The sequence below is a fragment of the Hyla sarda genome, chromosome 7 (genome assembly GCF_029499605.1).
Source record: "Hyla sarda isolate aHylSar1 chromosome 7, aHylSar1.hap1, whole genome shotgun sequence".
Classification (NCBI taxonomy): domain Eukaryota; kingdom Metazoa; phylum Chordata; class Amphibia; order Anura; family Hylidae; genus Hyla; species Hyla sarda.
The window spans coordinates 43,783,803-43,807,034 of NC_079195.1; the positions used below are offsets into that span (position 1 = coordinate 43,783,803).

The 23,232-nt window shown below is 42.5% G+C and overlaps 1 protein-coding gene across 1 annotated transcript in view; it reads left to right on the top strand.

Annotated features, from left to right (window-relative positions):
• Positions 1–23,232, top strand: part of EDRF1 (erythroid differentiation regulatory factor 1) — a 110,467-nt gene that overhangs the window by 53,381 nt on the left and 33,854 nt on the right. Inside the window, exons 15-20 of the mRNA XM_056532770.1 lie at positions 424–609; positions 4,806–5,006; positions 7,556–7,774; positions 15,570–15,796; positions 18,397–18,555; positions 23,016–23,165. Of these exons, the coding sequence (XP_056388745.1) occupies positions 424–609; positions 4,806–5,006; positions 7,556–7,774; positions 15,570–15,796; positions 18,397–18,555; positions 23,016–23,165 (1,142 nt within the window). The remainder of the gene's footprint in view (positions 1–423; positions 610–4,805; positions 5,007–7,555; positions 7,775–15,569; positions 15,797–18,396; positions 18,556–23,015; positions 23,166–23,232) is intronic.

Below are 23,232 nucleotides of genomic sequence, written 5' to 3' on the forward strand. Positions count from 1 at the left end.
TCTGTGTTCCCCCAATGAAGGCTACGAGAGATTTTCCGATGAGTACAAAAAAATCTCCTATTCATAGCCTTAGTTAACCTATGCTAGATTAGTTGGACAAATTTCTGACATTGAAAATCTGTTCTCTACATCAGATAAATGATACATTTTTGCAACAACTGTCAATTGTGGAAAAAAAAAATAATGCACATTAAAAGATAACAATGTGCGTAAACTGCAAAGCATAAGAAAAACATGACATTTTGCAGTAAAACCTCATACACTTGAAGTCTGTTACATGGATGCTATAAGCGACCTTACAATTATATGTAAAGTGCACTCAAGTAATTGCAAAAAAAATTACAGTCACTTACCATTGGAGATTACATATATCGCGCAAACGTGTTGTGTAGGTTATTTATTCTATCTTCTTGTCTTGTCTAGTGGAATGTGCTGATAACCAGTGCTCCAGTAGATCTGGGATTGTCCCTGGCTCCTGGCAATTCAAGATGAAGCTGCAGCTGATTATTAAAGCCTCAAAAGCATATTATGTGCTGTCAGATGCTGCAATGAGCCTGCAGAAGTACGGCCGAGCCCTGCGATATGTCAAGTTGGCCTTACAGTGTTATGGTAAGTTGCTGTCTTTTACATTGGGACTCTGTCATCCTCCTAACAGTGCTTTTAACCTATATTGGTAAATAGTGCTGTACGTGGAGAGACTTGCTTGTCAAAGCACCGGGTACCTCAACAGAACCCATTAGATTCCAAAGATCTGTCCGTATATTCTGTGATTAGACAATCAGTCATATTTCCCCAGAACAGTGTTTCCCAACCAGGGTGCCTTCGGCTGTCCGGGCATGCTGGGAGTTGTAGTTTTGCAACAGCTGAAGGCACCCTGGTTGGGAAACGCTGCCCCTAAAAAGACACATTAATCACTTTTTCATCCTTTTTGTTTCATGTCCAGTAAGAATGAGTAGAGATATAGATAGTGTTAATGGAATTAACTTTAAGATCACATGCAATTATGTTAATATAACCTTACACACTAATGTTAGAATTGTACCATGTGAATTGCAGTCACCTTCTAATACAGCACATCATAGCCCGCAGTCTAGAAGAAAAAAAAGAAAAGAAAACATGCTGGGCGCATAGAAGTCTAAGGACCTGTGTGCACTTATGTGTAGTATAATAAAAAACAAACCTTTCAGGAGGTTGCAACAAAGGAAAAAAAAAATTATATATATATATATATATATATATATATATATATATATATATATACATATATATACATATATATATATATATATATATATATATATATATATATATATATATATACACACATATACATTTATCATAGGAATCCGCTCTGATTCAGCTTGAAAAAATGAATGCAGGTCCATGCTGGGTGGATGCTGAGGCAACTGTATCACACCCAGTGAGTCCATGCACTTGTTTTAGTTAATAGGAGTTGTGCACAGAACTCGCTGACCGATGTACAGTTTCCTTGACAACCCCTATGCCCAGCGTGAAAAGCATATCTCCACAAGCGGACAGGTGGAGTGATTTACAGGAACACTTTAAGATTCAAAAATGAAACAATATAGTCATCAATAAGAGTCCTGTCTCCTCAATGCTTCGGTTGTGATGGGCCATTAAAGGGGTATACCAGGAAAATCCTTTTTTTTTTTTTTTTGTCTTCTTCATATCAACTGGCTTCAGAAAGTTAAACGGATTTGTAAATTATATATAAAGAAAAATATATAACCAATCCTTCTAGGATTTTACCCCAAAGGGTACACAATGAATTCCAAAATAATATAGAGATGCTTCAATTTATGTAAATTTTATTAAACTTATATAAAACCATTATATAAAATTACTCTAATCCTGGCACAGATATGATAAAGGTGAATATTCCACTGGGCCCAAGTGGTATTAATCGCCTAAAAAAGGAAGACTTTATATTCTGGCAACCATAAAATATATATTTTTTTAAATTATAAAGAATACCAGTCCGGAAAAAGATATTGGCCCTCATTTACTTAGAAAATTGGGTTGTAAGTCTATGTTGCTTTCTTACCCGACTTCTTTTTTCCCCTGGTATTTATTATTATGTCGCATCCTGTTTGTCGCACGTGGGTTTTGTTGGTTTTGGTTTCCAACTCCTCTGAGTTGTCAGGAAAAAATCCACAACAATTCAACAAATTCGGGTTGGAAACCTTTATAAATATGTGGGAAAGCTCAGAAATGAGGGGTTACGCCCCTTTTTCGGGTTTAGGAGAATCCACATCGGGTCCGTCGGAAAAAAATGTTGCATCGCGTCGCAGACTGGCGCACGATGTCTACGACATGGCGTAGACAAAGATGCGCCAAAAAAAACAGACAAAACAAGTCTGGTTTAGAATAGTAAATGAGGGCCATAATGTCCTTCTCTGATGCAGCTGATACAATATATCTTTGCAGTAAATATATGAACAGATAAAATATCCACTGTGTGCTTACTTGTTTCAGTCTTTTTTGACTAATACAGGCTTTGGACTGATCTGTATTGAGTACTGCTGGTACAATGTATCTCACCCGCTCCTGACGCTCGATGTTAACTCTGTCCACCACACGCTGGCTGCGCTGTCACTTGTGCAGAGTTTTGCTTGTACAGGGGTGCGTTTGGCACAACGTCCCCAGTGGCCTCCGTGTTGCTCCTGTGATGATATTGCAGGGTGGGCACAGCGCTGGCGTCCCTCGTGGTGGATGGTAATGGAGAATGATGTGTTCTCAGGGCGGGTGGAAGATGGATCTTTCCCAGCAGGTTCGGGTTGATGGCAAATCACGGTTGCAGTCCGGACCAGACTGCAGCTGCTGTGGTTGTTGCTTCCAATAAATCGTAAGTCTCTATGCCAGGTTCACACCGTCAGTGTATTGCTAGTTGCGGTAATTTACCTAGACGCGTTTCAAGGTTCTTTTGCTATATTGCATGACCCTTTCTTCAGTAGGAACAATAGACAATGTATTGAAGCTTCTCTTATGAATCATTTATATAGGATGGTTCAAATTTGGAGCTAATTCATTAAAGATCAGAGATAATATCTGGCCTGGATTACACATCTAAATCCAATATCCAATGATCCAGTTCAGACTGGGTGATAACGCTTCTATTCACATATATGTGTATTATATTAGAGGAGAGCAGTTAATCAGCAGCTTAGATTATACTACTACAAACACAGAAATATAAATGGTTGCGAACCTAAATTGAGCAATTATGATTTTCTATAGAACCGCATCCATCTGATTGGATGCAAAAAAAAAACTACATATTTACAATGTAACAATATTGTCAGTGAATGCATATTACTTAAAAATAAAGAAATAAGGAAATAACAATAATAAAGCATATTCATATATTCTTATACACATTTTGAATAAAAATATATAAAAAAATGGATATATATATATATATATATATATATATATATATATATATTGATAGTGATAATACTAAAATAAAACTGAAAATAAATATGAAAAATGTATATGAGTGAAAATAAAAATAAGAATATGATAAAATAAAATAAATTGAAATAAATTAAATGGATGACATGAAATAATAAGAATAAAAATAAATATGAATATAAAAAATAATTTTTTTTTTTAAATATATTTTATGGTTGCCAGAATATAAAGTCTTCCTTTTTTAGGCGATTAATACCACTTGGGTCCAGTGGAATATTCACCTTTATCATATCTGTGCCAGGATTAGAGTAATTTTTATATAATGGTTTTATATATGTTTAATAAAATTTATATAAATTGAAGCATCTCTATATTATTTTGGAATTCATTGTGTATCCTTTGGGGTAAAATCCTCGAAGGATTGGTTATATATTTTTCTTTATATATTATTTATTCCCTGACGTTGGGCTTCGGCATATAACCAACCATATCCTCGGATTTTTGATTTGTGAGCTGCACACATTTCCTCTTTTTCACGGATTTGTAAATTACTTCTATTAAAAAATCTTAATCCTTCCAATAATAATCAGCTGCTGAAGTTGAGTTGTTCTTTTCTGTCTGGCAACAGTGCTCTCTGCTGACATCTCTGCTTGTCTCGGGAACTGCACAGAGTAGAAGAGGTTTGCTATAGGGATTTGCTTTTACTCTGGACAGTTCCCGAGACAGACAGGTGTCATCAGAGAGTACTTAGACAAAAAATAACAACTCAACTTCAGCAGCTCATAAGTATTGAAAGGATTAAATTTTTTTAATAAGTAATTTCCAAATCTGTTTAATTTTCTGCAGCCAGTTTAAGTTTTTTCCTGGATAACCTTTTAAGGACCAGGGGTTTTTCCGTTTTTTGCACTTTCGTTTTTGCCTCCTTACATTTAGAAAATCATAACTCTTTCAATTTTGCACCTAAAAATCCATATGATGGCTTATTTTTTTGCGCCTCCAATTCTACTTTCCAATGACATCAGTCATCTTGCCCAAAAATCTATGGAGAAACGGAAAAAACATTATTGTACGACAAAATTGAAGAAAAAACGCCATTTTGTAACTTTTGGGGGCTTCCGTTTCTACACAGTACATGTTTTGGTAAAAATGACACCTTCTCTTTATTCTGTAGTGCCGCGCGCTATTAGCCGTGGCCCCGTGTTATAGAACGGGAGCGGACTCCTGATATACCGGTACGTCATGGATCCTTTAGAGGTTAAAGTAAAATCTCAAGAAAGCTCTTCACCTTTTGTGTACCGCCCCTGACACATGTTATCAATTTTTTTTGCACTAATGGGACACGTCCTCTCATTGTTTCTCCTCCTTTGTAGATTCTTACAGCTGCCTGTGCACCAACCAAGTTCCCGAAGTGATGCTGTTGCTGTGCCAGTACCTCTCGCTCTGCGGTGACATCCAGCTCATGCTGGCCCAGAATGCAGGAAACAGAGCCGCTTATTTTGAGGAATACAATTACCAGACGAGAGATGATCAGGAGATTCTACACAGTCTGCACAGAGAATCCAGTTGTGAAGGTGATCGAATAAGAGTTAGAATTGGCCCCTTGTTAGGAAAATACAGAGGATGGCAAACACTGCGCTTACTTTTTAAATACAGATACTGAGACTGTATCGGTGATCATTAGACACTGTGCAAATCTTGGCAAATCAGCAGTGCCTTTTACTCTTGGCAGTGCTGCTGCTTTGCCTTGATCTGATACTTTGCCATCTCTGTTTTTTCAAGGACATAAAATGCAAGTTTAATATTTGTGGCTTTTTCAGAAGCCAGAATCATTTTATAGCAGATATATATTCAACTCAGGTCTTGTGCTTTTATATGGTCACTGAGCTCCTGAGTGACTTCTGTTTGTCTCATAAGCCACCTTAGCTGCTGCAGAACCTCTTGAATTAAAAAGATGAGCTGCTTGTTGCTGAGATGTGAATTAAGAATTTCTGCAGCAACGGAGGCATGTATTATGAGGTTCTGCAGATGTCAATTGGTGTATTATGAGGTGTTGAAGCAGCTGAGCTGTGTACCATGAGGTTCTGCAGCAGCTGATGTGTGTAAGAGGTTCTGTAGTACATTTATACGTGCTGCAGTTGCCAATAAAAAGGGATCACTGCATGTCATTCTGCTTGATACTTGTAGCAGAGCACTTCGGCAGGAAGAGATAAGCAATGCTTTCTCTATCGGCTCCATTGAGGAACACAGACCATGGTATATGCTGCTGTCTCTAGGAGGCTTGACACTATGGCAACAAGAGAAGTCGGGTATACCCACCCAGCAGGGTATACCCACCCACAGGCACCTGAGGTAATCAGTTTTAGCTTAGTGTCTAAGGAGGTGGACATGGTCTGGTGTTCTCTCCAGACCAGGTCTTATGTTTTATTATTTTCCTAGGTTAGGGAAGTGTTAGTTTTTTTTTTTTATTAAGTTTTTTTTTAGTTAAGTTCCGAGTTGGCCCGAGTGGTTCGCACCATGCTGAGGGCACACAAGCCGCCTTCTGCAAGATTTACCACCATACCTGGCGGTCTTATTTTCGTTTGTGTGAAACTCAGCCTTTTTCTCCGGTCGTGGTTTTCCTTACCCAGCCCCTTTCCCTTTCCAGTCAGGGCTGGGCCAAGGGTTGGCTTTCCGCTCCCTTAAGGGTCAAAGGTTTTGGACCTTTCCACACTTTTTCAATGTCCTCTGGCGTTCAATTATCATTGCCGAACCTGGTTCAGGGAGTGGCACAAGCTGCTTCTCTCTATTGTCCCCTTCTTTCCCTTGGGACTTACACTTGGTCTTAGGTGCCCTACGAGGCGCCCCTTTTGAACCTCTCAGGGACATTTCTCTTCGCCTCCTTCCCCGGAAGGTGACGTTCCTTATTGCTCTTACTTCTGTTAGGAGGGGTCAGAGCTGGCAGCTCTCTCCTGCCGTTCTCAAGTTGTTTTCCGTCCAGGTCCGTTTTTCTTACCTGACATAGTTTTTGTTTTTTTCATCTCAATGAGGACATCGTCCTACTGTCCTTTTTGTCCGGCCCCTTCTCATCCCTGGGAGCGTTTGCTCCACCACTTGGTTGTGGTGAGGGCTGATTGGACTTGTCTCAGTCACTCTTTCCTTTCGGTAGTGTGACTCCCTTTTTTGTTTTTCCGGAAGGTCGTCGTACAGGACAACCTGCTTCTACGGCCACCATTTTTCGGTGGATCCGGTTTGCTATTTCGGAAGCTTACCGCTGCAAGGGGAAGATCCCACCCTTCAGGGTTTTGGCTCATTCCACCCGTTTTTCGGGGCATCCTGGGCACTCCGCTACGTGGCTTCGGCCTCGCAGTTCTGTAAAGTGTCCACGTGGTCGTCTTTGCACACTTTCACAAGGTCCTACCAGATTCATACCTTTGCATCAGCTGATGCTCCTCTGGGCCGTAAGGCGTTGCAGGCGGCGGTGGTCCAGCCGTCCACCTGACTGATTTCCTTACCCACCCAAGGGACGGCTTTGGTACGTCCCATGGTCTGTGTCCCCCAATGGAGCCGATAGAGAAAAGGAGATTTTTATGCATACCGTAAACTTATGCTTACCGTATGCTTACTCTTTCTCGAAGGATCCATTGGGGTACACAGCTCCCACCCTTTTTTTCTGGTGTTCCTATTTCAATTATCTGTCCAAGGGTGTGTTCAGGTACCTTTTTCTTCTGGTTGCTCGGACAGTTTGTGGTTTTTCTCTTGACCTGTCGGTCTTCTCCTATTGCTCTGGGAGTAAAACTGATTACCTCAGATGCCTGTGGGCGGGTATACCCTGCTGGGAGGAGCCGACTTCTCTTGTTGCCATAGTGTCAAGCCTCCTAGAGACAGCAGCATATACCATGGTCTGTGTCCCCCAATGGATCCTTCGAGAGAGAGAGATTTTACGGTAAGCATAAAAATCTCCTTTTTGTAGCTGCACTTCATTCTCGTGTATGGTTTCTGACATGAGAATGTGATGGGTGTATATATAACTATTCACAAACAATGCACATTAAAGGTATGATATAGGTACATTATGTAATATATAATATCCCCTGTATGCTACATGCTTTCATTGTGCTGTTGCTTATCTTGTTCTTCTCAGGGTTTTCCTTTGTGACCGACCTGATCACTGACTTGGAATGCCTGCTCTCCATCAGCTGTAAATGTTATGAAGCCGCCAATGACATCCTGATTGTCACAAACCTCAAGAGCCAGAACCCAGAGCAGCAGAATCAGGTGCTGAAAAGACTGGGCAATATCCGCAATGAGATCGGGGTGTTTTATATGAACCAGGCGGCTGCGCTTCAGACTGAGAGATCAGGTGAGTGAGGCCTATTTTATCCTGTGAAATATAGAAAATACCTATTCTAAACCTGCTTTTAAATCCCTATATGATTATTTATCATTTAGAAACCATCTCCTATATATATATTTTTTGTTCTTGTCTATGATTATAAAAGCATGCTTGCTTTTTTGCAGACACAGCGCCATACCTGTTGATTTGTCTGGTTTTGCATTTGCTCGTTCGTCAGCTGTTCCTGTGGCAATATTGGCCTGTTTGGCCGATAATCATCCTAAGTCTTGACCCCTCAGACCCCACCAAATTGAGTTTGAGCTTTCTTGGGATATGTTCACACGGTGGGAGATGTGTGGAATGTCTGGCCGTGTCCGCACGGGGGGGACATTCCGCACATTTGAATGTTCTACTGGCCATAGTACCGCTCAGAAATGTGCCATCTTAATAGTTGGCAATCTATTTCCGATCTGAATCAGCAGAAACAATGAACCTGTTCTGAAATTGGGATTTATGTGGCAGATGTTTCTGCGAAAATTCTGCAGTGTGCACAGTGCAGCAGAATCCTATTGAAATCAATGGGACTTTGCTGCAGCTTACTTTTTCAGCAGATTCTTCTCGGAAATCTGTATGACCATGGCCTTACCTGATTGCGGATTCCATGGGTGGTAGCGCAGAGGTGCAGTGTGTTTAGTGGTATGCTAATTGTTTATTGGTTTACTTCTTTGTTGGACCTGTCAACCTAAAAAGTTGTTATTCTTCTTTGTAACTTTATCCGTTTTTTTTTTTTCTCTTTCTTGATAGAACTGGGCTTTGTCGTATGGGGCACATGCTCTACATTGGCTTGTCATTATCTTGTCCAATGCGCTGTAGTTATTTTATTGTTTACTTTGTCATAACAGCAAAATCATACTTAAATTATGTTTAACCCCCTTAATGACGCAGGACGTAAATGTACGTCCTGGTGAGGTGATACTTAATGCACCATTTACGTCCTATACATAACCGCGAGCATTGGAGCGATGCCCGGATCTTGTGCTGCAGGTCCCGGCTGCTGATAGCAGCCAGGGATTCGCCGTTAACGGCCGACATCCGCGATCAGACGGATGTCCGCCATTAACTCCTCAGATGCCGTGATCAAAACGCAGCGCTGCCGTGGTGATCCGATCATCCAGAACGGCAGACGGAGGTCCCCTCACCTGTCTCCGCTGCCTACCAGGGGTCTTCTTCTGCTCTGGTCTGCTCGATCTCAGAGCAGAAGATGACCGATAACACTGATCAATGCTATGTCCTATGCATAGCACTGAACAGTATTAGCAATCGAATGATTGCTATAAATAGTCCCCTATGGGGACTATTAAAGTGTAAAAGTAAAAAATAAAATTAAACATAAATGTGAAATATCCCCTCCCCCCAAAAAATGTAAAATATCCCATTTCACCCCCAAAAAGAGTAAAATAAATAAATAAAAATGTATAAACATATTTGGTATCGCCGCGTGCATAAATATCCAAACTATATAATGTTAATGATACCGAACGGTGAATGTTAAAAAAAAAAAAAAAAAAAAAAAAAAGAGAAATGTCCAAAATTGCTGCTTTTTTATAACTCTTTATTCTTTAAAAAATTTTATTAAAAATGTATTCAAAATTTTATATATGCAAATATGGTATCAATAAAAAGTACAGATCATGGCGCAAAAAATGAGCCCTCATACCGCCGCTTATACTGAAAAATGAAAAAGTTATAGGTCTTCAAAATAGAGGGATTTTAAACGTACTAATTTGGTTAAAAAGTTTGTGATTTTTTTTTTAAGTGCAACAGTAATAGAAAAGTATGTTATCATGGGTATCATTTTAATTATATTGACCCAAAGAATAAAGAACCCATGTCATTTTTACCGTAAATTGTACGGCGTGAAAAAGAAACCTTCCAAAATTTGCAAAATGGCGGTTTTCTTTTGAATTTCCCCACATGAATAGTATTTTTTGTTTGTTGTTGCGCCATACATTTTATGGTAAAGTGAGTGATGGCATTACAACAGACAACTGGTCACGCAAAAAACAAGCCTCGTACTAGTCTGTGGATGAAAATATAAGAGTTATGATTTTTTTAAGGCAAAGAGGAAAAAAATAGAATGTAAAAATTAAATTGTCTGAGTCCTTAAGGCCAAAATGGGCTGAGTCCTTAAGGGGTTAAACAAAAAAGAGCAGGCTGAAGTCGACATGGCTAGGGGAAAAAGGCCTTGTCCTTTACATCTGCCACAGTATCCACCCCACTGTGTCTGTTGCCATTCAGCACCTCAGCTTTTCCTCTGCTACTCTCTTCCTCCTCCTGTTTTCAGGATGGCTTTATAGTGCCAGGATCTCTCTAGGACAGTTTTTTTTTATAAACAGCAAGCCTCCAGCTGTTGCAAAACTCCACCTCCCAGCATGCCTGAAGAAGAGTTGTAGCTTTGAAACAGCTGGAGGCATTCTGTTTGGAAAACACTGCTCTAGGACATACACACACACAGGCCCTCATGCACATGAGAAGTATTGGCCGTGCCAAACTGTTTTCCAAAGGACTTGCTTGACTAATGGCGCATTCACATCTAGGATTCATGGGTCCTGCAGCCGGATACAGGGGGAGAATTTCAAAACCACATTTCAATGAGCTGCTCTGAGTTAGAAAGCATCCCAAATTGGCTCATTTTTCTGGCCTTATCTGTGTTTTTTTTTAAATCTGGACAGAAATGCACAGCAGACAGCTGTTTTCAGTCTGGTTTAAATAAAAAAATTTAAAAAAAAAGGAAAATTTGCCAATCTGAGACCCTTCAATCAATCAAAAGTCACTCCCGCTGTATCTGGCTGCCAGTTTTGTTTTGTTTTGATTTTTTTTCTATGGGGGATAAGCCTCCTCCCAAGGTTTCTGAACACTTTGATACTCGTGTATCATGTGTATGGAGGGGTTGGCTGTTGGCAGAATAAGTGTTTTGCCAACAGTTTCGCCAACAGCGTTCTTATGTTTATGGTTAAATTAAAGGCGTTATCCAGGAAAACAGAGCTAATTTCTTTGAAAACAGCACCACCCCAGTCCTCGGGTTGTGTGTGTCATTACAGCTTGGCTCTATTCACTTCAGTGAAACTGAGCAGCAATATATAGTCCGGGCATGCTGGTAGTTGTAGTTTAGCAACAACTGGAGGCGTGCTGGTTGGAAAACACTGTTGTAGACATAGGAGTCTGAACTATTAGTACTGCACATTAGAATGTGAGACTGATTTTAAAGTGGAGCACTGCCTTTACAAGCATCTGTGCAACATCCGCTCAGAGCTACAGGCAACGACAACTATAATTAAAGAGCAAATGGTTGTACTGTCCCTTTAAGTAAGCAGGCACTTTCTCCACCACTTGTCCTTTGCTTCAGATAAACCATGGGTGCTTAAGTTTTCTAACCCTTCAGAAATATAGAAAATTCTAAAAAATAAAAAAAAATTCAAATCTTTTAACCACCACTATATACTCCTGTAACCCCACCTGGAAGCTGTAATGTGCCTCTTTTTCTGTGCAATTTTCTTGCACTTTCAGCCCATTTTTACTTTGAAAAGGTTGAAGCTGGGATTCGGAGGGGATGTTTATGTGACATAAATAAATGTCAAGTGGCAATCTTAAATTGGAAAAAAACAGCTTTGCTTAGGTGGGTTGATTATAAGGGCTGTGTAAGGGGCAGGTTTATCTTGTATAGAATGTCATTTGTGACCTTTCTGCAATGTGATGGAAACATAGGTCTGGTTTCACATGAACATGACTGCTGCATGTCCCGGCCAGGCCATGAGTATGATGTGCACTGACAGCTGTCGGTTTGGTCATGGGATCCGTAGTCAGGCCGGGACATGCGGCCATATGACAGATGCCAAAAATACAGTACAGTCTAAGAAAATGTTGCCTGTAACTTCATATTTCCCTCTGGCAGCTGTGATTGGCCAGGAGGTCTGGACCAATCACAGGTCTGCCGGGGAAATATGAAATTACAGTGCTGTATTTATCGGCATATAACACCGGCGTAAAAACTTAAATTTAAGGCAAAAGGCCTGCCTGCGTGTTATACGCCGATAAGTCTTTTGGTCACTGATTTAAAGTGGCCGCAGCAGCGTCTGCTGCTTAAGTATTAACAGCACGGCCGCGGCCACTTTAAATCAGTGACCAGCGGCGTCTCCTCCCCGCTCTGTCACTTGTTTTCTCCCGCACTATCCACAGGTACTGGTGTGGTGGATATTGCGGGAGACGCTGATTAAAATGAGCCCTACCTTGCCCGAATCTGCCCTACCTTTTAATCAGCGTCTCCCCCACAATCCACCAGTACATGTGGATCGTGCGGGAGACAAGTGAGTTTTACTTTTCATTTTCCCTCCCTCATCATTCCCCCTTTCCCTGCTTTTTATAGTTTTGTTTATTTTCCTTACCTGTCTGCGTTTCGGCAGGTCAGGTCAGGCGGAGGGTCTTGCGGGGTCAGTGAAGCAGATGAGATACGTCCTCTGCCGGCTTCTCTGTGCGGCATCACTTCATTTCCTGTAGTCGCCGCCGAAAAGTGACGTGAGTGATGCCGCACAGAGAAGCCGGGAGAGGACGTAACTCATCTGCTTCACTGACCCGCAGCCTGCAAGACAGCCGAAGCGCAGACAAATAAGTAAAGCAGTTGGCTGTCCGGGCATGCTGGGAGTTGTAGTTTTGCAACATCTGGAGGTCCGCAGGTTGAAGACCACTGGATGCCATAGGAGGAACATGATGGGGGGATGATGAGACAGGGGGAAATGATGAGGGGGGGGGGGGGGGGATGAGACAGGGGGAAATGATGGGGGGGGGATGATGGGGGATGAGACGGGGAATTGATGAGGGGGGGAATGAGGAGGGAATGATGGGGGACACGATGAGACAGGGTGGGGGGGGATGATGAGACAGGGTGGGGGGATGATGAGGGGGAAATGATGATGGGGGGATGATGAGACAGGGTGGGGGGATGATGAAACGGGGAAATGATGGTGGGGGAGGCACTAAATGCTTAATGTCTGTATGGCTAGTGGTGGTCTATGACGGGGAAATGATGAGACATGGGGGGGGGGGGGGTGGCGATGAGAGGGGTAAATGTGGCACAGGGCCTGATAAAAGGGGAGGAATGATGTGGCACTGGAGGGGACGGGACCAACTGAGGTGCAGAAGAAAACAAAGTTGGGGGGATGATGTGGCATTTAGTCCAAGTCATTTATTTTACATTTTATTTTTAACTTAAATTTCCCTCTTAAAATGGGGGTGCTTGTTATACGCCAGTGCGTGTTATACGCCGATAAATACGGTAATTTAATATTCCTCTCAGCCGACTCCATTCCACGGCCACCCGCCCGCATCTATCACCACCCGCCCTTACAGTGAGGACATGCTGAGAGTTGTAGTCCCAACAGCTTGTGGGTGGGTGGTAGATGTTTAGTCCCAAAGCAGTAGGAGAGGACTGACAGAAAAAGAAACCAGCAGGTGTCCGGGGGAACCAGACAAAAAGAACCAAACACAACCCCTTGGACCGAAAACCCGAACCATAGCCACAACAAATGGGTGGGTGCTGTGTCCCCCAATGGATCCTTCGAGAAAGAGATTTTACGGTAATCATAAAAAAAATCTGCTTTTCTCGGCTCCATTGGGGGACACAGAGACCGTGGGACACACCAAAGCAGCCCTCTGGGTGGGAAAAAATACCCAACACAGAATCATGCAGAAGACTGAGCCACTGCCGCCTTCAACACCTTGTGACCCAAACCGTGGCCTCCTTGCAGACTTGTAAGGCCAAAGCCCTATTGTGTAGCGCTAAAGAAGCCCCAAGGGAGCACGTGGAATGTGTAGTGACCCGAAAAGGTGGGACCTTCCCTTTACAACGGTACACTTCCGAGATGGCAGAACGGATCCACCGCAAAATGGTCGCCTTGGAAGCCAGAAGACCCTTGCGACGACTCTCCGGAATGATAAAGAAGGAGTCACCCTGTCGGAAAGAGGAGGTGACTGAAAGATTGAGGGAAGACCGCTCCAAGGCCAAAGCCACAGATCTGGAGTCCCTAGCCAGGTCTGAAATCGACTCGGAAAGGGAGAAAACCCACTATGGGGGAGGGGCAGACACCGCACATTCCGGAGGGACATCCTGAGAAGAAGGCACAGGGGGAATGGTGCGCGAAGTGGAGCAGGCGGGACAGGTGGATTCAGTGGAACCACCGGGCATTTTGGTCTTGCAGCCCACACAAGAGTAGTAGGTGACCAAGGCTGCGGCCGCCTGTCTGAGGGAGGGGGGGGGGGGGTCGGGACTGGAGTCGGACATAGGTGTTACTGTGAAGTAGTCAGCAATAAAATGGAACCATCTCACCCAGGTCCTGTGTCCCTTGACTGAAGCAGGCTGTAGCTGAGCTGTGTCCCCTGGCTGGAGCTAAGAAGCAGGCTGTAGCTGAGCCGTGTCCCCCTGGCTGGAGCTGAGGAGCAGGCTGTGGCTGTGCTGTGTCCCAGCTGAAGAGGCAGGTAGCAGCTGAGTCTGCAGGCAGAGAGGAAAGAGGAGGTGTCGGGGCTGCACTGATCCAGGAGCAGGGCGTTCACAGTCCCAGTACAGCGTCCTATTGGAGCCAGAGAGGGAGGCACCCAGAATTTGACTCCGATGGAGCGCATCATTGGCCGCAGGAGAGAGGGCGTCCCGCCAGCATGCCCGCAGTACGGGAGGTGGGTGGAGCAGGCGCAAGTCCTGGCGCAGGCCACAGCCGTGGCTTCAATTAACATGCCCCCTGCAGCATGATCTGCCCGTGAAGCGGGCGAAAGTAAAAGTGCGCCGGCCGCAGCGGAGCTGACAGAGGCTGCAGGTGGGTTTCTGGGGCGCTGAAAAGACCAGTAGCGGGGTATATCCTTCTAGGAGGGGCCGATTTTTTTTCTTTTTCTTTTTGTATGCATAGTGGCAGCAAGATATACCCACGGTCTCTGTGTCCCCCAATGGAGCCGACTGAGAAATATGAATATGGATATAGAGATGGAGATATATGGGTATAGATGGGTGTAGATGTGGATATGGGTTTAGATATATGTAATTATTATTCCTTTTTCTTTTTGTGATAATAAAAGGACATCCTTTTTTTACTAGTTAGCTAGTAATAGTACACAGCAGTGCAGATATACACAGTTGGTTACATACTAACACTTAGCCTGTGGCTTCCATAGCTGGCAGACTTGAAGATCAGCTGCCTTGGCAACCATTGCAACCGCTTTATCTTATCATAGGGTTGCCAATTGGCAACAAGGGGAGCCTAACCCCCCCCCCCCCCCATATCAATTCTATAGATGCAGCAGACAGTACGGATTGTGGCATCTATAAGGTTAATGAGGCGGAAGCATGGCTATGTTATACATCCAGCTCCTGTTGCTCTTCCTTTGGGCTCGGCTTCTGAGCTCATGGAATCCCCATGAAGTAACTAAACATTATGGTCCGGTGATTTACTACTCTCCATCACTTTCCTTTCTGGTAAGTGTTCGCTAAGTGATTAAATGTATTAATTGCCTATGGGAGCGCCGAATATTATCGAGCTCTGTACTCTGCAATCTTCAGCACTCCCATAACTAGTATATGGACACTGCCGCTGCATTCAGATAGGCGCTTAGGGGCTCCCGTTCTTGAGATTGCTTGGATAGTTAAGTGGCCATTGGAGCCATGATCAGAACCGCATGCAACTTACTTGTGATTCTCTCTTTCTTCACCGATTATTAGATTACTGGGCAAAACACTGGGTACATTTTGGATTACATTTTTTCTTCTTCTTTCGCTATCTTCCAGGGAACAGAGGTGTCTCTAGTGCTGAACAAGACTTGTGGAAGAAAAGCTTCTCCAGTTTTGAAAGGGGAATCTCCAACTTTGAATCAATTGCAGACACCACCAACACTGCGCTCCTACTGTGTAACATGGGGCGCCTGATGAGGATATGTGCGCAAGCTCACGGCCGCAGTGGCAGCGATGAAAGTAGAGGGGAGTTCTCTCCTGAGGAGGCGCTCTACTATAATAAGGTGAGGATTACTTTTCATAAAAGCCATTGACCATGAAATGGAATACCCACATATATTATGTCCCTTTTTAACAGAAATTGTAATTTAAGATCACTGCAGAATAATGCTACATTTACATGGGGAGGAAAGTCAGCAGCATGTGTAGTACCAGCAAATCTCCTCCACAAAAAGGGGAAAACAAGTATTGACACAGTTTTGGTTTTGAATCCACAGAACATTACTTAAAAGGGGGACTCCCGTGGAAAACTTTTTTTTTTTTTTTTTTTTTTTTTTTTTTTTTAACTGCTGCCAGAAAGTTAGAGATTTGTAAATTACTTCTATTAAAAAATATTTAATCTTTCCAGTACTTTTTAGGGTCTGAATACTACAGAGGAAATGGTTTGCTTTTTGGAACACAGAGCTCTCTGCTGACATCATGAGCACAGTACTCTCTGCTGACATCTCTGTCCATTTTAGGAACTGTCCTGAGCAGCATATGTTTGCTATGGGGATTTTATCCTACTCTGGACAGTTCTTAAAATGGACAGAGATGTTAGCAGAGAGCTGTGTGTTCCAAAAAGAAAACTATTTCCTCTGTAGTATTCAGCAGCTAATATGTACTGGAAGGATTAAGATTTTTTTAATAGAAGTAATGTACAATTCTTTTTAACTTTCTGGCACCAGTTGATTTAAAAAAAAAAAATAATAATTTCAGCTGGAGTACCCATTTAAATTTTCCTGAGATTTATCAAAACCTGTTCAGAAGAGTGGTTCAGTTGCCAATAGCAACCTTTCAGATCGCTTCTTTCATATTTCAGAGGCCTTTTTAAAAATGAAAGTGATCTGATTGGTTGCTATGGCCAACTGCACTCTCCCCCCAAAACTTTGCAACTTTTTAAAACAGTCACAAATAATAAGTTGGGCAGAAATAGGAATGGCATTCAAGCCATGCCCACTTCAACTAACAAATAAAGTAGAAAGAAAAACAAGAAAATATGACGGGCACTGGAAAATTAGACCAATAAAGTTCCAGAACACACCTTGGAAAAATTATGCAACATGCTTGGTACATGGGCCCCATTTGCTATGATTTGTTGCAGATTTTCTGCTGCAGAAAATGTTTTTTTTTTTTCATCCTGTGTGCATGCTTCCTTATCCTGATCTGCATTTACAATTTTGCTTGATGCCATTGGATACAGTCAGTAGCTTTGTCATGAGACGCATCCTTAACCATCAAACTGAGCTCCCATAATGTAGAAGGATGTTGCAGAAATGATGGAAAGTATGAGCTCTGGGAAGCATGAGCTCTTAAACTTGAAACTGTAATACAGATTAATGGTCTATTCACACGTACAGTATTCTGTGTAGATTTGACGCTCAGATTTGATGCGCAGGATTTTCTGCTGCAGATTTCAATGTAAACTGAACACAGCTTAAAATCCTGCTCATCAAATCTGCACAGAATACTGTACATGTGAATAGACCCTTAAGGGGTAATTCAGCTTTTATAAGTTCATTCCCTAACCAAAGGATAGGGGATATGTGTCTGACCGCAGGGGGTCCTTCTGCTGGGACCCCTGCAATCCCCGAACTGCGTCTGAATCTTGCCACTGAGCATCCAACCCTCACTCGTCTCAGAAGTGACGGCCAGCTCACCCAATCACTGGCTGATACTGTGTCCCGCCTCAGAAGCTGATTGGCTGAGCAGGCTGTTTCTGCCAAGGATTATCCTGATCTGAGGAAGGGAGGGATCCTCCCGAAACGCGTAATCTTGTCCATTTTATTGTTTTTTTTAATAAAATGTCCTGCTGAGGACTTTCCTATTACCTTTGGCATCCGCCTCATCTGTCTACAAGAGTCTGCAGCGCCATACCTGAGGGTTTTTCCTGCTCTACTTCTAATATTGACTCCCAGGACGACTTGCAACCCATCGGCATAGCAACGACTCGCACTACAGTACCCAGATTATATCGTGGGTGATATGCTTTTTTGCATAGATCTCAAGGTGAGCGGCCATCTATAAGCCCCGTGGGGTTGCCCCACCACCCGAACTATTGAGGGTAAATACATGAGGCGCCGTCCGTCGGTCCTTTCTTTTCTTTTCTCTACAGTTTGTCTCAGGTCTCATTTAAAGGGGTTATCCAGGAAAAAACTTTTTTTTATATATCAACTGGCTCCAGAAAGTTAAACAGATTTGTAAATTACTTCTATTAAAAAATCTTAATCCTTTCAGTACTTATGAGCTTCTGAAGTTAAGGTTGTTCTTTTCTGTCTAAGTGCTCTCTGATGACACCTGTCTCGGGAAACGCCCAGTTTAGAAGCAAATCCCCATAGCAAACCTCTTCTAAACTGGGCGGTTCCCGAGACAGGCGTCATCAGAGAAAGCTTAGACAGGAAAGAACAACCTTAACTTCAGAAGCTCATAAGTACTGAAAGGATTAAGATTTTTTAATAGAAGTGATTTACAAATCTGTTTAACTTTCTATAGCCAGTTGATATATATAAAAAAGTTTTTTCCTGGAATACCCCTTTAAGTTCTTCCATTACTTCTGTACGTATCGTCTTCTATATCATGCTGCTAATGGGAATGTAATGGGGTATAATCTTTCTTGTCTTTACAGGCCATCGATTACTATCACAAAGCCTTAAAGTCGCTCACCAAAAGAGAAAGTCATCAAGCTGTTTGGGATTCGGTGTACTGGGAGCTCTCCACAACATATTTTACTATGGCCACTCTGCTACAGGACTATGCTCCCATCTCAAGAAAAGCCCAGGAACAGGTAATATAGAGCACATACCCCAGGACTATGCTTGGTGCTTTCTATCCTCCCACTGAGCATGGCATCACATTTATCTGACCTGTTACAGGGAACCTGTAGTCATGAAAATGCTATCTAATCCTTTGGCATAATTCTATAGTTCAGAAAGAGCTGAGCAGATTGATAGATATCTGTTGGAGATGATTCAGTATAACCTGTTTATTAAAATCTCTGATCTTTTCATGCTTAGGAGTCCAGTGGGCGGTCCTGTCATTATGTGACACTGCCCACTGGACTCCTAAAAATGGAAAGAGCAGGGATTTCTTTCCATATGTTACAATTTATACTGAATCATTTTCTCAAAGATATATATCATTCTGCTCAGCTGTTCCTGCCCTATAACATGAGGCCGATAGAGTAGATAGCATTTTCATGATGACAGATTCCTTTTAAAGAAGGAAGTGCACGAAGGTTGCTTTCTTCCAGAATGTGTGGACCCCCAGCAATCTCAAAAACCGAGGTCTCTGTGCTGTTTGTTAATGGAATGGTAGTCCGATTGCATTGTCACATCCCATTCACTGCTATTGGACTGACTGAGATGGCAGCCCGGACGCACTTCTGTTCCATTCCCAATTGGCTTGCAGGGGGGTACATTTATTGCCTGTGGCCATTCAGATGTTGCACAACTATTACTCCAAGCTGTGTGGGCATGCTATTTTGGTGGAGCTGTGTGGGCATGCTATTTTGGTGGGCTAACCCTTTTTGTAGGGGAACTCCGGTACTTAGCAACTTATCCCCTATCCACAGGATAGGGCATCATTTTCTGATCACGAGGGGGTCCGACCGCTTAAATGCCGCGCAATCTCCTGCTCTTAACTTAACTTATTTCCTAGAAGGATAAGTACCGGTACTCCCCTGGAAAAAAATTTTTTAAATCAACGTGCCAGAAAGTTAAACAGATTTGCAAATCCCTCCTAATTTAAAATCTTGATCCTTCCAGTTCCAGCTGATGTATGTTCCAGAGGAAGTTCTTTTCTTTTTGAATTTCTTCTGTGTGACCACAGTGCTCTCTGCTGACGCTCTCATGTCAGGAACTGTCCAGAGCAGGAGCAAATCCCCATAGCAGACCTCTCCTGCTCCAGAGAGTTCCTAAAATGGACACAGGTGTCAGCAGAGAGCACTGTGGTCAGACAGAAAAGAAATTCAAAAAGAAAAGAGCTTCCTGTGGAGCATACAGCAGGGGATAAGTACTGGAAGCATTAAGATTTTTAAATGGAAGTAATTTACAAATCTGTTTAACCCCTTAACGACGCAGGACGTATATTTACGTCCTGTGCCGGCTCCCGCGATATGAAGCGGGATCGCGCCGCGATCCCGCATCATATCGCGTCGGTCCCGGCGCTAATCAACGGCCGGGACCCGCGGCCAATACCACACATCACCGATCGCGGCGATGTGCGGTATTAACCCTTTAGAGGCGGCGGTCAAAGCTGACCGCCGCTTCTAAAGTGAAAGTGACCCGGCTGCTCAGTCGGGCTGTTCGGGACCGCCGCGGTGAAATCGCGGCGTCCCGAACAGCTGACAGGACACCGGGAGGGCCCTTACCTGCCTCCTCGGTGTTCGATCGGCGAATGACTGCTCCGTGCCTGAGATCCAGGCAGGAGCAGTCAAGCGCCGATAACACTGATCACAGGCGTGTTAATACACGCCTTTGATCAGGATGAGAGATCAGTGTGTGCAGTGTTATAGGTCCCTATGGGACCTATAACACTGCAAAAAAAATGTTAAAAAAAAGTGTTAATAAAGGTCATTTAACCCCTTCCCTAATAAAAGTTTGAATCACTCCCCATTTTTGGTCACTTTTTATACCATTAAAAAATGAATGAAAAGTGATCAAAAAGTCCGCTCAAAACAAAAATCATACCGATAAAAACTTCAGATCACGGCGCAAAAAATGAGTCCTCATACCGCCCCGTACGTGGAAAAATAAAAAAGTTATAGGGGTCAGAAGATGACATTTTTAAACGTATAAATTTTCATGCATGTAGTTATGATTTTTTCCAGAAGTGCGACAAAATCAAACCTATATAAGTAGGTTATCATTTTAACCATATGGACCTACAGAATAATAAGGTGTCATTTTTACCGAAACATGCACTGCGTAGAAACGGAAGCCCCCAAAAGTTACTAAATGGCGTTTTTTCTGCGATTTTGTCGCACAATGATTTTTTTTTCCGTTTCGCCGTGCATTTTTGGGTAAAATGACTAATGTCACTGCAAAGTAGAATTGGCGACGCAAAAAATAAGCCATAATATGGATTTTTAGGTGGAAAATTGAAAGGGTTATGATTTTTAAAAGGTAAGGAGGAAAAAACGAAAGTGCAAAAACGGAAAAACCCTGAGTCCTTAAGGGGTTAACTTTCTGGTACCAGTTGATTTAAAAAAAAAATAAAAAAAATTCCAGGGGAGTACCCCTTTAAGGACATACTAAGCTTGCATTTGTGTCCAGAACATTCTCAGTTACTGGAATATGGGCCTGAGAAGAAGCTGAATGTGACTTTGGCTGAAGAATACATAAAGAGAATAATTCAGGGTTGTGATCTGTGTCGCCCCAGAGCAGCTTATTCCCTTCTTTCCTGATGATGAGGATCATCTTGCCTTTAGTATGCACCGAGACACCTCAATCAGACATCTCCCTCGTCTCCCAACTTGCACTTTTTTGATGATGCTCGAGCACTTGGTGAATGATGTGCCTTTCAGATATTCGGAGAAATGTACATAATGCATCTTCTGAGGACGCGGCTGCCACCGACTAATCAGATGTGTCTAGTGCTTGTCACTCCCCGGTAATCAGGGCTTCGCCTTGTCACAGGCACGGACAATACGGCTGCACTTACATGTAGGAAGACTGTGTGAAGTCTTCCCTAAGCCCCCCTAATATAACTCCTATGTGGTTGGGGGGGTGAGGTGGTTATGTTCTATGAGAAACCTGTACTCATGATTCATCGTGGCAAGTAAGAATAAGCCTGTCGGTCTGCATTAAATTCACCTTTCCATCCTAGATGTGAGCACAGCGCTGTGTTACAAGTCAATCTGCTAAATTCATGGCGACATCTTCCGTTCGGCTTCCCGACCATATGTTGCATTTTAGAATCTGATGGTTCGCTGAAGATTTTACATGTAGTGTTTTCCAACCAAGCTGCTTCCAGCAGTTGCAAAACTATAACTCCCAGCATGCCCGGACAGCCAATGGCTGTCCGGGCATGCTTGAAGTTATAGTTTTGCAACAGCTGGAGGCACCCTGGTTGGGAAACGCTACTATAAAGGCATCTTTTTGCTTTTCGTTATACCAGATTTATGCAGTTTACATCTTCTCATAAGAAATACTATTTAAAGGGCTTATCTGAAATCTATGGAAATGGGTTTCCTAAAGCATAGACCCCCATTCTACTAACCAGAGTGGAAAGACGCTGCTAAGTGCATCTCTCCCTCTGGAGGTCACAGCTCATTCAGCCTTTATGGATGGGTCATTGATTTCTAAGGCTGACGTGTAATGGTGTTTTTCTCCTGCGGGGACTGTTCATAGAGGGCCCAAGTGGCTTTAGATGACCCAAACCTTCAGCTCTGTTAATGTGGACCTAATATATCTATTTTAGTTAATGCTTAAAGGGGTATTCCAGGAAAAAAACTTTTTTTTTTTTTTTTACATATATCAACTTGCTCCTGAAAGTTAAACAGATGTGTAAATGACTTCTATTAAAAAATCTTAATCCTTCCAATAATTATCAGCTGCTGAAGTTGAGTTGTTCTTTTCTGTCTGGCAACAGTGCTCTCTGCTGACATCTCTGCTTGTCTCAGGAACTGGTTTGTAGAGGTTTGCTATGGGGATTTGCTTCTAAACTGGGCGGTTCCCAAGACACGTGTCATCAGAGAAGATTTAGACAGAAAAGATCAACTCAACTTCAGCAGCTCATAAGTACTGAAAGGATTAATATTTTTTTAATAGAAGTAATTTACAAATCTGTTTAACTTTCTGGAGCCAGTTTTATATATATATATATATATATATATATATATATATATATATATATATATATATATTAAAAGTTTTTTTCCTGGATAACCCCTTTTGAAGTAGAATAACTGTACTGGAGCACCCTTTTTTTTTTTTCTTCTTTTTTTTTTTTTTAGTTTGCATTAGGTTGTACCCTATTATGCCTTCTGGAGAATTAGGAATAAATTGACAATTAGATATTACAATTTTTTTTTTTTTTGGAAGCGTAATGTCCCTGCGCAGCCAGACATTGTACATAAACCAATAATATACATTATTGTAAATGTTTACACTTGTAGCCACGACAGGTAAGTCATCATGGTTATGAAGACAGCTATACAAGTGTCAGTTGTGTGCGCAGTCACCACCCCTATGGCTCAGTATGTAATATGGTGGTGAGCATTACATTCTGTTTTGTATTTCGTAGATAGAGAAGGAAGTCACTGAAGCCATGATGAAGTCTTTGAAATACTGTGATGTGGACACTGTGTCTGCTCGACAGCCCTTGTGCCAGTACCGAGCGGCAACCATCCATCATAGGCTGGCCTCCATGTATCACAGCTGTCTGCGCAACCAGGTAGGTGTCTCTGCTTCTTTAAAGGAACCGTCTCATTCTCATGTACCAACATTTGTTAAATTTATGA